Below are 18,340 nucleotides of genomic sequence, written 5' to 3'. Positions count from 1 at the left end.
CGGTCCCCTGAGGTTCCATCTTGTAACGTGCAGCTATCAAGCCCCCATCCTTAAAACATTCAGAGATTTCAATGGGAATAGGAGGACAAGAAGATTGCGAAACATTTGTAGTTTTGAATCTAACTTTAGGGCCAGTGAGATGGTTCAGTGGGTAAAGGCAGCCTGGGATCCACATGATGGAAGGAGGGAACTGACTCCGACAAGTTGTCCTCTGACCTCCACCCACATGCCTTAGCGCGCGCACGCACACACACACACACACACACACACACACACACACACACACACACACACAAATAAATAAATAAATTTTAACTCATTCTGGGTAGAAATGATTCCACCTGTCAAGCCTGTTAATTCCCTGTTTAGGAAACTGAATGGAAAACGGAGGTAGCCTGGTCCAAGAGAGCCTAGAAACACTAGATTAGTCGCCTAATTAGTCTCCGGCCTTAGGCACACTTCCTCTCAACAAACGGTTTCCTCATCTATAAGACATGAGTGTTGAACCTACTAATCTCTGAGTTCCTCCCACCTAGGATTTAGAAGTTATGTACAGAGTGAAATGATGGTAAAGTTCTCCACGGCTGACAACTGGCTGTAGGGCATCCCCAGGAATGTTGGGCTGGGCATGAGAAGTATCAGCTTTGTAAATGGATGAGAGGGTGGGTGTTCTGTACTCCGTTACCTGCAGGGAGTTTGTCCAGTGTCCGGATTAATGTTGACTCATATCTTACCACCCAAAGCTTCCTGTACACGGTCATCTCTCTCCACAGCTAGGTTGCTGGATGGCATTGAGATTGAGGATGATGGATCTAGAAGAAAATTTGCCATGTGAGCACCATCCACTCCAAAGGATACCCCACAAAGAGGAACTTTACTCTTCCAGATGTACCCACAAACCCAAAATATTTTAGGGGCACATCTTAGGGACTGTTCTCAGCATCAGACAGATTCAGGAATGCTGTGTCTGTCTATTAGTGGGCTTGTGATAAAGAACAGACCCAGCTGAATAAATAACATGGATGCTCAAACCAGTTAATACATTTTGGGGATGCCATGATACATGCCATCAAGCCACAAACTGCTCTTCGCTGAAGGTGTATTTGTTAGGAAACTTCAGCAACCAACTTCATCCCTTCATCAGTGGTTTAACCCAGCGAGGTTCCAGAGCAGCAAGAGACTCTCCTCCACACAATGATCCAGGGACTCAAGCCCCTCCCACTCTGTAGCCTCATAGTCTTTAGGCTTTTAAGCTTGTTGCTTCCATCCAGTAGAAAATGGACCTTGAAGTCAGCAGGCCCTCCTCTAACGCGTTCATTCAATGCCTGTTTCTTAAATGTCGGCCCGAGTCTGTTCACATTCACACCAGAGATCTGGCCTCTCCTAGTTCAGAAGGGGGACAGGAAATGCCATTCCATCCCAGTGGCAGCTGTATGTGGAGGGGTGACCATGGCAGAGTGACCATGGTGGACTGCTAGCCCTCTCTCATCACCGAAAGCCCACCCCAGTGAGGAATTTCTAGAAAGGTTCTGAGCTAGGATAATCTGACGTAAGATAAACACCCCAGCTCCCAAGTATCACCTGTTTAAGTCTCAAGGATTGGAAGAGCCCAAATTCTCCAAGGATACAGACTATGTCGGTTATTTTTGCGTTACTGTAACCACAATGCCTGGCAGAAACAACTTAAACCAGAGATGCTTGTTCTGGCATTGGGTTTTAGAGGCTGCTGTCCATCCTGGCCGGAAAGACACTGAGGTGGGGGTGACAATATACCATAGTGAGAGTATGCTTGTTCATATGATGGCAGCCAGGGAGCAGCAGAGAAAGCAGGCTGGGAACGGGGGCACATATAACCTTCAAAGCCTCCCTCCACCGTGACCTACTTCTGCTAGCCAGGCCCCACCTCTTAATGGCTCCACAGCCTTCAAAACAGCCCCACAAGCAGGGATCTGAGGACCTGCGGGGGACATTTCAGATTCAAACAATAAACCAGAGTTTGGGTATGTCTGCCTACACAAACAACTTTTTAAATTTATAATAACATATGTGAAGCACAGCCCGGCTGTGCCTGAGAAGCATGAAGATATCTCTCCCGAGAGCGTGAGGTGGCCTTGCCAATCTGGCGTCCCCAGACACACCCAAAAATAGCTGGTTATATTTACTTATCCATTATTTATGTAAGATGAAATCATGTGATATTTATTTAGTAATGATGATAAAATAATAACTAGCATCCATTATGCATTGTGTTCTAAGTACTGTGAAAAATGCTTCACATGCTGTAGGGTTCTTCATCTTTTTAATCTTCTTTACCCCATGCAACTCCATGGCATGACTGCTTTTACAGTCCCCATCTCCCTGACAGGAAAACCAAGAACGAGGGGCAACCCTCACAGAGTCTGCTCTAGAGCACAATTTCGTGGTGGCCACTGTCAAAACAATGCATCACACATTCAAACACATATCGTATAAGAGATCTTATTAGTAACGCTAATAGAAATTGTATATAAACATATACAATTAAAACAAGAGTTACCACCTTCTCCGTAGTTGTTTGAGAGGTGTACACATGACCTGGGGCATGGAGGAAGAAGGAGCAACAGCCACATGGCGCTGCTCTGATCTAGATACTCTAGGGTGATGCCCCACTTCATAGACAAACTGTGTGTCCTTGGACAAGATGCTTAGCTCTTCCCTGAGCTCAGTCTCCTCTTCTACAAAACAGAGCTGAGATGGCTCACCTCACAGGTAAGTTTCTGTGATAAACAGCTCCTTTTGAAAAGCCCTTTCAGAGTGGCAGGACATTTTAAGCTTCCAAGACACACTACCATCACCGTGACTTTCACCGTCACCACGGCCTTCATCATCACCTCTAAGCGCTGATACCACCAGTGTGGCTGAAGAATGCCATGGCCATAGAGTAAGAGCTCTCAGCTTCAGAAAGGAACCCTGCAGAAAACTCCCCAATTGCACAGATCCATACAGAAATGGTCCCTTCAGTGATACCAGTGCATATCTGAGACTCCAGATTTTCCCTCCCCTCTCCAGTCCTATTGCGTAAAGCTTACTCCACTCCCAGACATTTCACCCGTCTATTCCTCTCCTCAGAAGAGGCTTCTCATAGGTCTGCATTGCCCTGGGTAAGCAGAGGGGAGGCAATGGTTCTGACTCCGAAGCCTCAAGACACACTCTGTGCGTTGACCAAAGGCAATCGGCCCCATCAGGAGCCCGCTAAGGTGAGCGCTCTAGAAGAAGTCCTATCAAGGAGACACTGCCCTTCAGTGCCCAGGCACCAAGCTAACACGGAAACAATGGCTTCCCTCGACCCTCATCAAACACTCTTGGCGTCTTTTGTCTTTTGGTTCTGGATTACTGGGGTCCTTCAAATCAACGTGAGTTTGCCCAAGTGAGGCGCCTGGCTCCCTCTGCCACTACTTCTCCGGGCAGGCCCTCAGCAGGGCATCGTGGCCACACGGTGAGAAGCATGAAGACAGGCCCTGGAGAGTCCTCAGCAGATAGACAACAATCTGGTCTCTGCCAGAAGCAACCCTCTGAGCCCACCAAAGTATTTCCTATTCCTCCTGAATTGCATATTTCTTCTCTACTTGCCTGCTACTGTCTTTAGCGTAAGTTCCAGGGCTGGGTCTTTGAGGGGTGCAGTCTGGAAGGTGAGTGTTTGACCACTGTGGGTGGGGCTTCAGGGAGAGACACAAAGTCAGACCACACTGTCTGGCAGAGGGGAAATATTGTGGTTTGAATGTGACTACCCCCATAGGCTCATGTGTTTGAACTTTTTTGTTTGTTTTTGTTTTTTCAAGACAGGGTTTCTCTGTGTAGTTTTGGTGCCTGTCCTGGGATCTCGCTCTGTAGACCAAGTTGGCCTTGAACTCACAGAGATCCACCTGGCTCTGCCTCCTGAGTGCTGGGATTAAAAGCTTGTGCCACCACCACCACCCAGCCTGTGTTTGAACTTTTGATCCCCAACTGTGGCACTGTATGGAAAGGTTGTGGAACCTTTAGAAGGTGCAGCCTTGCCGGAAGACTAGGTCCCTGAAAGTGGGCCTTGGAGCGTTATAGCCTGGCCCCACTTTCGGCTGCATCCACTTACTCCTTTGGATGCAGTGTGCCATAGCCCCTTCCTCTCTTAAACTGCTTCTTGCCTGGTATTTGGTCCCAGTAATGAAAACATAATATAGGAAGCCTTCGAGGGAAGGGGCGGCACTGATGGTGGGAAGGGAGGCCCCAAAGGGAGAGCTGACTCCACACCTGTAGAACCGGTCGGTGTCCAGAGCACCTTTCACACCTCTGTGTTATTATTCTCCATACACGATGGCTCCTCCTGACAACGGAGGGGAGGCATTCCACATGGGGACAGATTGGCAGTGAAGGAGAAAGAAGACAGACGAGTGTCCTGTGGTCTTCCTCCAATGACCTCTTTCATGTAGCCTTGACGGTCATGCCAGCCAAGTCAGCACTCAGGATTCCTCACTTCATCCGGTCTCATAAAGACTCGAGGAAGGGAACACCAGTTCCAACTTGCTGATGAGAAACTGAGGCCTGCAATGAGCAAGTTCCTTGCTGAAGCCACAAGGCTTACAAGTGGCAGACGTACTACTACTCTATATATGCTTGCTAGCAGGTGAATTGACTCTAAATTATGGGGACCAAGGGTCATTGGGTCTAGGAAGTGGCCATTTCTACCATTGCCCTATGTTTTAACATCTGTCACATCTGGAGAGAGCATTTTTTTTCAAATTTACATGTAGTGTGTGTGTGTGTGTGTGTGTGTGTGTGTGTGTATGTATGCACACACACACAGGTACACACATGCATGTGTGCTGGATCATTGGCAGATGGGCATGCATGTGTGTACTCATACATGTAGAAGCCAGAAGTGAATGTCAAGTGTCTTCTTCAATTGCTTTTCGACCTTGTTTTTTGAGACAAGCTCTTTCACTGAATCTGGACCTTGCACTTCAATTATACTGTATGGTCAGTAAACCCTAGGGATCCTTCTGTGCCTAGTGTATGTGTGTGTCTAGAATATATATATATATATGTGTGTGTGTGTGTGTGTGTGTGTGTGTGTGTGTGTGTGTGTGTGTCTAGTATATATATATATGTGTGTGTGTGTGTGTATCTATATGTATGTATATATATGTATATATACATACATATATATATATATCCCACAGAGCTCAGATTATGGGCATCTACCACATATCTTTTACATGGATGTTGAGGATCCAGACTCAGTTCTCCAGGCTTGCACTGTCTTTACTTTACTGTCTAAGTCTCTTCCTCCCCTTCCTTCTCTTTTTTTTTTTTTAAAAATAAAACTCCAGCCAGGAGGTGGTCACGCATGCCTTTAAGACCAGCACTCAGGAAGCAAAGACAGGAGGATCTCTAAGTTCAAGGTCAGCCTGGTCTATAGAGCAAGTTCTAGGACAGCCAGGGATACACAGAGAGACCCTGTCTGGGGAAAAAGAAAAGAAAAGAGGAAAAATAAAATGTAGTGTTTTCTGTGCAGTAGCGGGCAAGGACAAGCGCTGTGTCTAGGCAGGGACAAGCATTCTGTCTAGGCAGTCTTGCTCAGTGTAGCCCACTATGGCCATCTCCAGAGTCACCTGAGGCTTCTTTGAGATGCAGATTCTCAGGCCTGGCCCCAGACCTACTGAGTCAGGCTTTCTGGGGATAGAGCCAGGAATCTGTGAGTTACTATGCTCTCTGAAGATTCTGATACACACCCAAGTTTGAAAAGCAGTGTTTCAGAGTTGTCAACAACTTTTAAGTCACTTAGCCGGAACACTGGCAAGAGAGGAGGGTCTGAAGGTGAATTCTGGGTCACTGAGGGGGGGTAGAGGCTTCCCCGTAGACTTACTCATCAACTTGGCTTGACCTGTTATTGCACACATGGTGGGAAGCGGGGTTGTGCCCCAACCCCACCCGCCCCCCCCCAATGGCAGGGGCTCAGAGACATGCAGAGTGGGCACTCAGAAAAGACAACATTGGGTCAAGTTGTGTCTCTCCGCTCACAGGAAAAATCCAATGGTCAGAACGCACTAAGGAAAGGCCGGGATGCTTTTTAGAGAACTCCTTGTTGTTGCTATGGTTATAGGGTATGGAGGAGCTAGGCAAGCAGGACTGCCCACTCGTGGTGGTGACCAGCCTTCTCCCCATTCCTCAGAGTCTAAGTGAAAGGCCATTTCGGCTGAAGCGAAGCAGAAGGGGAGAGAGACGATGAAAGAAGTGTCTAACAACCTATAGAACCTATAACCCTGTGAGGAGGAGGAGGAGCCCAAAAGTTGGAGACACTTTAGAGAGGCGAAATGTCTATTCTTCCGAAATACCACAAATACAGTCAAGATCTGGGTACATTGCAAGTAATGTACAGTTAATGTAGCTGTTGAAGTGCATAGAAAATCCCAGGGAAGGACTCAGTTACAATTCACATTTCTTGCCTCCCTCCCTTCCTCCCTTCCTCCCTCCCTCCCTCTCCCTCCCTCCCTCCCTCCCCTCCCTCCCTCCCTTCTTCTTTTCTTGTTTGTTTTTGAGTCAGGGTCGCATGAAGCGCATGCTGGTTCCAAACTCTCTCTCTGTGATCAGCGATGTCCTTAAGCTCCCCAACCTCCCGCCTCTACCTGTCACGTGCTAGGATTGCAGGCTTGCCCCGCCACGGTGGTTCATGCAGTCAGGACTGGGGATTAAACCCGGGGCGGACAAAGGCCTGGCAAGTAGAGCTGCATCCCCGCCCTTTCTTTCTCCTCTATCTCAAACTCGTCACCCACAGCCCTTTGCTCGCCTGCCTGAATTCCACCTCCTTCTCAGTCCACTGCTCTCTTCTGACTCTCAGGCTTCTTGGTGGCTGCCCTCCTAGCCCTCATCATCTTCCTTGTTTTTAAAAACGTCCTCCATGCAAGGAATCAATCATTATTTCGGCGAAGCAGGAGTGGGTGGAGGGGGGTGGTGGTGGTTGTTGCTAAGAGGAGTGAATGGAAATGAGGTAGTTTATGTTTTTCCAACTTTTCCCAAATAAGTGTTATCTAGAAAAACAGGTGCACTCCTCCCCGCTCACCCACTTATCCATTAAAATGGTTTAATTACTGCCTGAACACTAGACCGGCAATTAAAAGGCAGGATTCAAACCAAAAACTTAAGGCACCCTCTTCAATCAGAGGAAAATTGTCTGATCGAGAGGCTAATTAAGGATGGAGTGTAGAGATTCCAGCCAGAAATTTTGTCTGGGGCCTTAAAAGCCCCCGGTTCTCTGTACCCGGGCCCAGGCTCCTCCTTAGTGAGTCCCTGTGATGTCCCTGGTGCTGCATTGGCTATGGAGACTCAGCCCGAGCCTGTAGCCTGGACAACGGCACAAGGCCGCACGCGAACAAGGCACGTGGGACAAACAGATGAACGACTGGCTTCCGTACCGATGGTGCACAGGTACACATTTAAGGGTACACAGAAGTAATGGGCGTTGGCACCCTTGGCAACAGAGGGGAGGCCTCTTTGTCCAGCACCCATCGCACTGGGTCAGGGGTCCACAGGGGCGTCTTTAGGAAATTATACTCCCTCTAAAACTGTTGTCTGGGTTCACCCAGGGCTCGGAACCAGTGTGTCTCTCTCGGTGAGCTCTTGCAGATGCGTAGAGAGAAATGCAATTGCAGGAGTTGTTGGATGCTGGGAGGAGCGGCAGGGGGTGGTTCTTCTTTTTTTTCCCAGAGTCTGAGCTGAAGCGGAAACGCTGTGAGGTGTTCCCATCCAGGACTTGTGCCGTAGTGAGGAGGTGAGGGTGACTAGTCCACGTTGCTCCTGTGAGCTTCTGGACATTGACTGTGGCAGCCATAGTGAACTAATAGTCACTACCACCATACAGATCCACATGCCAGCCCTGGGACCTGGGGCGTCAGCAAATGGCGCCCTCATCACCCAACTATGGCAGCCAGAATCTTCACAGTTGTTCAGAGGCTTCTCTGTGCTCACAGCCCATCTCTCTGCAAGTCTGTCAGCTCTACCTGCGACACACATCCTGCTTCTAAAGACGTCTCATCACTCCATGTGTCCCCAACACCGGTCACCGGTTCTCACTTTCAATGCTCTGTCATTTCCTGCTTCATTGGAGATTTCTATTCTTGCCCCTTTTGGGGCACCAGTGAATTTTCTTAAGAGCAGATCTGTCCATGTCATTCTCTCTTCTAAATCTCTTCAGGGGATCCCCACTATACTGGAGAAATGTAAGACATGATCATAGCTGCCCACCTCCTCCTCCCCTCTCCCCACCCAAATGTTTGTGCTGTGTTAGCCATGCCGACCTCAACCCCATGGCCTTTCTCTTCCCTCTTGCTAAAACAAGACCCCAAATGCCTACAGCCAAGGGCTGTTTAACCCTGTTTCATCTTCCTCCCAGCATGTGCCCGCACAGAAAAAGGGTCCTAGTTGGTTTATTTGCATGTCTCATACGTGCCTCCTCACTTAAATCTAAGTTCTCCAACAGCAAGACTTCCTGTCTCGGGCACTTCAGGATCCCAAGTGCTTTGCACACAGTAGGCCTTCAATTGCTATCCATTTGCCTTGTCGCCTTGTTTGTAATGTGGCTTGTTTGTGTCTGGTTTGCTAGATGTGGCCTGTCTCCACTGGCTCCCACTTTATTTGCCCAGTATAACTGCAAGAACGTTCACTCTGCCAGAGGGATTTGTATTTCAGTAGCAGAGGCTATGCAAAGAGCTAAGGAAAGGAGTGTCAGATGTCTGTCATTCAGCAGGATTGGAATGACCACAGGATCCCATTGATGTTGCCTTTTAAAGGTGCACGATTCATTCGACACCTGCTAAGCACAGGGCGTCATGAATATGTAATACGGGGAGGAAAAAAATATTTACATTATGACTTAATTGGAGACTTTGAATTGTGTCAAACCAGGAAGGGGGCAGGATGGAGCAGAAGTAGACAAAGGCGTTTCATGCAGATCTCCACGATTTCATGATCCTTCTTCCTTCTGGTGACTCACGGAGCCCGGGAAACCTAGAGGTGCTCTGGCGTCAAGTGGCTCAGAGCCTTCTTTGCTGAGCCTTTGTTTTCTTCTCTTCCTGCCAGGTCTCATCATCCACGAAGGACCCTCCGTATACCGCATCTTTAAACGATGGCAGGCCGTCAACCAGCAGTGGAAAGTGCTGAACTATGACAAGACAAAAGACTTAGAGGATCAAAAATCAGGAGGCAGGACAAACCCGCGGACTTCCTCATCAACCCAAGCCAATATCCCCTCCACGGAAGAGGAGGCAGCAGCCAGCCCTCCTGCCCGTGAAGAGGGCCCCACCAGGGCTGCCAGCCACCCCTCAGGCCCTGGGTCCCAACACCACTGTGCTTACACCATTCTGCACATCCTGAGTCACTTGAGACCTCACGAACAGCGGAGCACGCAGGGCGGCAGCCGAGAACTCGTCATGAGAGTCACCACGGTGTGAAAGGAGGCCGGGGAGGAAGGCTGAGACCACACACACACCCCGCCCCCAGGAAAGCGGCTGGGCCAGGAGGGGCCCAGGAAGCAGGCATGGGAGGCAGAAATCCGGCCGTGGGTGGGGGGCCTCGAGGGAGCCTGGAGCAGAGGGGAGCCGTGGGGAGGCTGCCTGCTGGAGAGATCCTGTGATTTCCAGTCTGTTGGGTTTCACAGACTGCACAACGGAGGGTGGGACAAATGGAACCCGCTCTCAGAAAACACTCCTCCCTGCAGAATGACAAGTAGCAAGGCACCCAGAAAGGGCTGGGCAGAAAATGGCAGCCGGTACCCGAGGTACCTGCTGCCCCTGTGGGTTGTGAGGGCAGCAAAGAGAACAAGCCAAGGCCACCCGTGGACCAGCTTTTGTAATCCGCACCTCTCTCCCAGTCTGGGGTTTGCTCCTCTTTGGGTGCTGCTTCCCAGCCCTGGGTGCCCCAGGGACAGAGTGGGACCTTGTGAGCTGGTACCCCTACCATGCTTGTCGGGGATGGTGGGGGGGAGCCTGCACTCTGCAAAGTTCCAGTGACTCAGATGGCTTCACGGACCCCCGGGAGACCGTTCAGGAAGGGAGCTGCAGATATGCCTGGCGAGAGATGGGGCTGTGTCACCCCAGAGAGAACTTTCCTAGCTGTAACGGCGAGTATCACATGAGCTCAAAGAAGGCTGAGGTTTGGGGATGGGCATCTTTCTGTTCCCTTGTTTATTTTATGGTGATTGGGCTCAAAGATGTTTACAGGATGGGGGACTCCTTACACACATACCTGTGTGCGTGTGCGTGTGCGTGCGTGCGTGCGTGCGTGCGTGTGTGTGTGTGTGTGTGTGTGTGTGTAGAGGGAAGTATGGATTTCTCATGAGTATCTCAAGCACACAGCTGCTGCTGCGGCTTTAACCTTCAAATGCCAGGCCAGGGATAATTCGCCCTACTGCTGAGCCCCACCCACACCCGGGATAATGTAGTGCCATGTCCTTTTGGCCTTGGCATTCGAAAGGGTAGGCACACACACGCACACATGCACGCATGCACACACACGCACACGCATGCACACATGCATACACGCACGCACACATCCAGAGCCTCCCACCTGGGTCTGCTGCAGTGTGGGATGACGCTGGCCTGTGTATCTCAAGAAAGGAGTGAACACCGATCTAAGTATTCCTGGCGTCCTGGCACCGGCACCCTCCCTGAAGAGGCAGCTCTGCTCGCCTTGTGCTCAGTGCGGTGCGCACCTTGGTCCTCCCTGTGCGACCGAGCACTCCAAGGAGCCCGTGGGGAGCACTATCTCAGGAGCCGCCCGTGTGTTCCGGGACCTGCCAGGGAAGGCCGCTGGGTGATCACCCACAGTTTCTTACCGTCGTGGCACAATGGACGCGCCATCCTTGGGTATTAAAAGGACAGTGTCGAGTACTTTTTTAAACTAGTTTTTAGGGTTTTTTAAAACTCTCTGTTATTTGTAATATTCTCTTAAAAGCTTGGAAATAAAATGTCTTTCCCTACCACGCGTGTCCCTTCCCCACGGTTTCTTCCTTTTCCTCCGGTGACAGCCGCTGCTCTTGTTCTGTATCTTCTCTTCGTGAGAGTTCAGTGTTTGCATTTCTTCTTTGAAAGTCCAGACGCTAGGGCGGAGAGGTGTGCTGCCCTCAGCATGTGTCATGTGTGTATTGATACATGGGTACTCGTGGTGTGTGTGTGTGTGTGTGTGTGTGTGTGTGTGTGTGTGTGTGTGTGTGTACCAGAGGTTAGGGCAGACAGGTATGCTGCCCTCAGAATGCATTCATGTGTATGTTGATACATAGGTACACATGATGCATGTATATACATGGTGTGTGTGTGTGTGTGTGTGTGTGTATGTGTGTATAAACCTGCATCAAAACAATGAGATTCCTGGCTTTTTTTTTTTCTTCTTTTTAGCAAATGGCTTCCATCAGACCCAAACAGGAACCACTCTCAAACTCTCCCACGTTACATACAGTCCAAGAACCCTGGAAGTATTAGTACGAGAAAGATCTCTAGGGCGCTCCATCCCTTGGGTCCATTTCAGAAAAGCTGAGAGACTCTGGGGGGTGGGGCCAGATTCCCTTGAATACTTCCCTTTGAGCATCAGAGAACAGTCCCCAAATCAGCGTCCAGGGAAGGTTTGGGCAGAACTCAAGTAACAGAGATGGTTCCTCCCTTCACCCTGACCAGTCCCTCCTTCCTGACAGATGGTCAGGTAGCATCATCAGCGGGACATGCATCATGCATTAGCCATCGTCAGTGGGACATGCATCATCATGCATTAGCCATTGATAACTGTAGTTGGATGAGTAGTTGCCAGAAGGAGATCTCCTGATGGGTGAATTCTTTGCAAAGATTACTTCCCAAAGAAGCTTACAATCCAGAGACTTAGAAAAGACACACTGAAACATAGAAAACTAAATGAAAGCCAACACTACAACTGAGCCGTCTTCTTTGAAGGGTCTGAAGGGCTGGAGCTCGGCCGGTTGGATGCATGCTTGGATGCGCAGGGCCCTGGGTTTGATCCCCACTGCGTGGCATACGCTAGGTGGAGCATCATGCTTGTATTCCCAGCACTCAGGAGACAGAGGTGCAAGGATCAGAAGTTCAAAGACAGTGAGTTCAAGGCCCACCTGGGATACATGGGACATTATCTAAAAACAACAACAAAAAGTAAAGACAAATAAAATAAGAGTTTGGGGTCTCAGTCATTTAACTTAAATACTTAAGGAGACTGTGGCTTATTGTTATGTGGATTCACCTCTTTCAAAATAGTGTTCAAATACAGTGGAGTCTGCACACCATCAGAACTATGGTGGCTGCCATGCTCTCTCTCTCTCTCTCTCTCTCTCTCTCTCTCTCTCTCTCTCTCTGGTGGGTCACAGGTCACTTCAGTATCTTATGGCTATTAAGAGATTTAAGAATCATCATTCTGAATGTGTTGTACTGAAAGAGATTCAATTGATGAGAAATTCTCATAGACCACTGGACTTGTGGTATCTTGATGATACAAGCTCAAGAGTGAAAAGTCCTGCTTTGTCTTGTTGATTGTTATATAATCAGGGCCTACAGCAGATCTGGTCCATTATGATGCTCAGTAAATTCTTCTGAATGAGTAAGACGATGATGGTGGAGCAGAGATACCCCCTCCTTCAGCACCCAGGTGGCATGGCCCCTCTTCTCTCAACATATACTCTGCCTGTCAGGTCAATCACAGTGTAGAAAGGAAAAGTCATATTTACTTTGCCCAACAGGATGATAAGTTCCTCATCTCTCTGGGAGTAGGGCTTAGAGGTACCATGAATGGGACAAGACATTACCTAACATCCAAAGTTCTTACTCTATGTGAGGTAGTGAATTAAATGTCTGACATTTATTGATCAATATTACAACAATCTGATCAAGTAGATGTCATGGCTGTCTTTATTCTACAGATGTGGATACTGAGGCAAAGAAAAGTAACCTGCCCATGGCTACCAGCTAGCATTCTTGCCTGGGTAGTCTGGCTGAAAATATAACTACCTCATCATGCTTCCTTCAGACAGCTGGGGGCACTGGAAGGGAAACTTGCACCCAACAGGTGCCAAGATACTGCCACAGTAGATGTCTGCAAGGGAAAAATTGGAGATGGTTGAAATTGGGGCTTAATAATAATAATAATAATAATAATAATAACATTTTGTCTCTTCTAGGGGGAAAATGCAGAATTTATCTAAAAACCAATTCCCAATGTTATCTAGATAATATCATTGTTGAATGGGAGCTTGTACATATTAGGGAATTAATTATGTCTGGGAATTGGGGGATTTTGAAAGGCCAGTGGATATAGTTAAAACACGCTTCCATGAGCAAATGGCTAGGTTTTATGAGGGTCCTAGAAAAAAAAATCACCTATCTGGACCTAGATTTTTGGCTTTGGTTCCCACTGACTGACAGAGTGGCAGGCTGAGGCTCCTAGCCACAGTCACAACACGTTGGAGGGAGCTGCTTTTATGAGAGGTTGCTAATCAGTGTCCAAAACCCCTGATTATTATTGGTATAACTATAAAAATAATTCTCTGGGGAGAGTCAGATCTGTTGCCATCTTGGAGCACAGAAACTCTAAATTCATATAAGTTTTTGACTAAAATAACCAGACTGCCTCATAGACCTAAGTTCCTGCTATTTCTTTGTTCTGTTCTCTGCTCCAGATAGGTTGCTGGGGCCGGGAGAATGATTCGATATGACAGCAACCAACCCCTCAGGATACCGATGTACTCTGTAAACAGGATTCATTCTATCGTTCAGGAGAGATGGGAAGGAGAAAAAAAAAAAACATATTCTGCATTTCCCCCTCATCGTCTCATCTCAAATTACTCTAATTACTAGTATCAAATGGTCAAGGAGTATTTTAAGCGTGAGGGTCTGACCCAATAGCAGAGATATAGCCCTAAACCCTCTACCCCCATGCCCATCTCTCCGTCTTACAGGCAGAATGACATCCAGGGATTTGAAAAGGCTCGTGTGCTGTGCACAGTTGAGGGAAGGTCTAAAATGACTCAAGTAGTGAGGATCTAGGACTGGCCTCAGCGTGGTTCTGAGCCCAGAGTCTGAGGTGCACTGTCTGGTGCCAGAATACACCAGCCACCCTGCTTCGTCTGACCTCATACACACCCCATGCCCTCCGAATGCAGGCCACCCTGGAAGGAGAAGCCACCGATTTTCTCTGTGCCAGACCTTCAAAAAGTAGCGAGCTAGAGACTTTACTTGGTTCTTGAACCCAGACCATTGAGATGTGTCCCCTCTCCTCCAGTGTGCCACTTATAACCATATGCACCAGCAGGCACCACTGTCACATTTAATTCCAAGCCAGTGCTCAGTAGCTGTTTAGGGGAAAGGAGGAGGTGGGGATGAGGAGGGCTCAGAGTTGCATAAGGAAGCAGGCATGCCTGTGCATGTTGTCTTTAAGCTTCATAGACAAAAGTCCTAAACTCAAGGGAATCTTCAATGCCCTTGAAGTTGGTCTCAACCTGGTGCTCTGCTGCCCCAGCTAGGGAGGAAAGGGTAGAACCTGGTCCTTGGCATCCAGGCACAGAACACTGCCATGGGTCTACAATCCCAAGGGTTCTCACTACAAAAAGGGGGGCAATCTGTCTTTACATCTATTAACCAAGAAAGTCATATGCTCAGGATCTGTCTCTAGCGACAGTGCCCTTTATCAATAGGGAAATAATAGAAGTAGGTAACTACCCAGTGTTTTCCATATGCCAAGCTCTATCGCCAATGTCTTAAGTAATGTGGTTGCCAAAACTGGCCACAAAAGTTGGAGATTCTAGTATCTCCAATTCTCAGGTGAGGAAAGGGAGGCGTGGAGAGGTGAGGCGTGGTGCTCACCACCATGCAGCTATACTGTAGAGCTGGAATTTACATCTCAGCTGTTTAGTACCTTACACTGGGCTATGAAAACTGTATTACACCGCACTTGGAGAAATGGAAAGGTATTAAAAAGTTCCAAATTCAAGGGGCATTGGAGGAAAATGAATGAGCAGCTGGATGCATCCAGATGCTATATACATATATTCCTTCTGAGTGAGCTCAAATCAGTTCCAACCTCTGCATCCCTCATACCATGGAAGGACTGACACTTTCACTGGGATTTCTACCATCCAAACCATAAATAACTTCCCAGGCACACCCTCCTCCAAACCTGGAACCTCCTAAGCTCAGAATTTCTACTGTTCATCGTGTAGTACTTCCTTTATTTGGACCTTATGTTAAGCCTGGATGTTAGCCATGATTCCTCCACCTTGATTCTCCTGCCTACCCTAAATATTGCCACTTACGGTTACGTTTAACAGTTTTCCTGGAAACTGAAAGGCAACTTAAAGTTTATTCATATGAGAACCCATGGTGAGAAACAGTTATGTGAAGTTTCTTCCAGCTGCGTGTCTCAGATATAAAGGAGATACAACCACCTTCTAGATGTGTATCTCAGATATAAACGAAATACAACCACCTTCCAGATGCGTATCTCAGGTATAAAGAAGATACAACCACCTTCCAGATGTGTATCTCAGATATAAAGGAGATACAACCACCTTCCAGATGCGTATCTCAGATATAAAGGAGATACAACCACCTTCCAGATGCGTATCTCAGGTATAAAGGAGATACAACCACCTTCCAGATGTGTATCTCAGGTATAAAGGAGATACAACCACCTTCCAGATGCGTATCTCAGGTATAAAGGAGATACAACCACCTTCTAGATGTATATCTCAGATATAAATAAGATACAACCACCTTCCAAAGTCCCAGTCCCTAGTTATTAGACACCAGTAAGAGGCTCAGAGGTTCTCATCAAAAGCTCTTCTCACAAAAGAGCCTGCCCCACAAGCTGACTCTTACTAACTAACCATAAGCAGGGAGGCCAACAGGGCTCCTCTCCCTAGGAGTTTGCATGTTTAAAGGGAAATAACACTTGAGCAAGAGGAGCAATTGTGTTAGTGGTAGGGTTTCAGTTACCTTCTTTAGCCCTGAGGATTATAGCCATGCATGTGAGTGTAGCACACAGACACATATCCAGGAAGAAACACGGGTTAACGACAAAGGCATCCCCCAAACAGTGCACTGAGGCAAGGCCTGTGGCTGGACAGCCTTGCGATGTTACACAGGACACCAAGACATTCAGGCAACCGTGGAGAGGGCCAGAACGTTCCTGAGGTCTCTAATGTCACTAGGCTTAATGAGCCACCTTGTCTAAAAACTGGATTTGGGACATTGCCTCCTTTGTCCCACCCAGTGGCTACTCCAAAGGGTGACTTTGGAGAGGGAATCCCCTGCATCCTACAATAAAAGATGCTGTGTCTTTTCCAAGCAAAGGTGTGGTGAGGCCAGAGCTGCCATTGTGGTTCCTGTTCATACCAAGCATGCCAAGTCTCTACCTGCCTGGTGAACCGTGGTGACAATATTGTAAGGTCTAGTTCTTCTCTCAAAAGGCTCAGGACTGAGGGACTATCTTCAAATCATTTTGTGGACACCTGCTGTTCATGTGTACCCCTTTCTCAAGAACTTTCCCTCAGCAAATCTACACCATGCGATTTTGATAGAGGTGAACTCCTACAAGCAAATCAACCATGGAAGTGAGACTGTGATCTGAGCTTAAATAGTTAAAAAAAAAATCTTAAATAAATCAATGAATTTACTTATCTTTGGGGATTGGTTCAGAAGTGAGCATATGATCAAAGCTAACCCAAGTCCTCCCCAGGATTATTCTATCAAAGCTAGGGGGAAACGCTGTTTCCCTCTGGAAGGGTTGCTGGCAGTGAGTCATAACTCCAGGAACATGGAAATCACCATTTCGTGCCAACTGGAAAATACTTCTCTCCAAAATAAAGGCATAGAGAGGCACACGGAGTGAACAGTAAGGAGACGGTCCTGACTCTCCTGGACCCCCCATAACTCCAATGGCATTAGCCATGAATTCCATTCTGCTTACAGTTGCCTGAAGTGGGTTGATGTTATAGCTGAAAACCCCATTATGCAATACAAAAATGGTTTCCAACAATTCCACTACAAAGCTTTGGATGTTTGTTCAAAGGGAGGCCATAGGAACTGGAAGGATCTGCCTCCCTCTCCTGTGGTGTAAGGACTCAAGCTGGCTTTGGACAGCATTTACAACCAGGATTACTCTTCATTCTCCTTATGAATCTGCTCAAAGTTAACAATCTTAAAATAAGAAGACAGTATACAGAAACATAAACACATATCTCAAGAGTGTCTTTTTAAAAAAAAATTTAGACACAAAATTAAAGGCAAAGCTCAAATTAAGACCTTGGTCCACTCTTCAAAGACAAAGGAGTCTCTGCTACTCCTGGTACTGACCATGGGATGTCCTTACACACAGGCCTTGAGTCACTTTGCTTATTCAAAAATATAACCTGTGGAACAACATTCACATGCTCATGTTTACAGGGAAACCAAAACCAAACCTAACACTCACATTGTGCATTTGAAAACACCACGGGCTGCTTGACCACTGATCACACTGTTCTTATTAAATTGAGCAGGAACCACAACGCTCTGGCATGAAGGAGGAAGACCCGTGGAAGCAACTGGAACTCGGTTCAGAATCCTTTGCATTTTGATGTCTGGTTTTCTCATCTTTAAAATAAAGATTTGCTGCTAGAACTTTTGTAAATCTCATAGATAATGCATATAAAGTTGACAGGGAATAATGGCTGCCATTATCATTTTATTATATCATTACCGCAGCATATAAAAAACAAGGTTAAACCAAAGCAGACATGGACACCCAGTACTAAAACCCAACTAACTTTAAGTTTCCATTCAGCCACATGTTACAGATGCCCAACCAGGAGGAGCTGAACAGTAAGAGTTTATTTTTTTCTGTTATAATGCGGTGTCCAGAGTAGGTATCTGCTGACATTAGTCTTGCTGCCACTAACAATAGGTTTTGCCACTAATAATCTAAACTCTTTCTGTCTGTCTGCTCTGTCATCCTTAGCATGCCAGTCTGTCACCTGTGACTGCAACCTCACAACACCAAGTGGTCTAGTAATGCCCAAAGCAGGGAAGAAGGAAGGGGACCCCCGCTATGATCACTTCCCTCCTTTACATCAGGAAATGCTGAGGCTTTTTTGCAGAGCCATGCTTCAATGCCTAGATGTTTCCCTCTGTATCATTTTGATAAGAAATGCATCACAAAGCCTCTGTTAGAGACCGGTGATTGTTTACCCTGCTCGGCTCCTGCTGCAGATTCCATCCAGAGAGAAACAGATGGGCTGGGATTAGGGTAGGCCAGCTGGGGGCATCTTCTCCATACTGTGAGTAGAAGGATAAATCAGTGTGCT

The 18,340-nt window shown here is 47.5% G+C and overlaps 1 protein-coding gene across 1 annotated transcript in view; it reads left to right on the top strand.

The window, feature by feature from the left end:
- Marchf4 (membrane associated ring-CH-type finger 4) overlaps nucleotides 1-10,990 on the top strand; it is a 122,297-nt gene extending 111,307 nt beyond the window's left edge. The window contains exon 4 of the mRNA XM_052749816.1: nucleotides 9,091-10,990. Within this exon, the coding sequence (XP_052605776.1) occupies nucleotides 9,091-9,461 (371 nt within the window). The 3' untranslated portion in view covers nucleotides 9,462-10,990. The remainder of the gene's footprint in view (nucleotides 1-9,090) is intronic.
- The last annotated feature ends 7,350 nt before the right edge of the window (nucleotides 10,991-18,340 follow it).

This window comes from Peromyscus californicus, unplaced genomic scaffold (genome assembly GCF_007827085.1).
Source record: "Peromyscus californicus insignis strain IS unplaced genomic scaffold, ASM782708v3 Scaffold_21__1_contigs__length_65335640, whole genome shotgun sequence".
NCBI lineage: Eukaryota > Metazoa > Chordata > Mammalia > Rodentia > Cricetidae > Peromyscus > Peromyscus californicus.
Note: the sequence above shows the minus strand (reverse complement) of the source record. Positions and strands in the feature narration are given on the sequence as shown.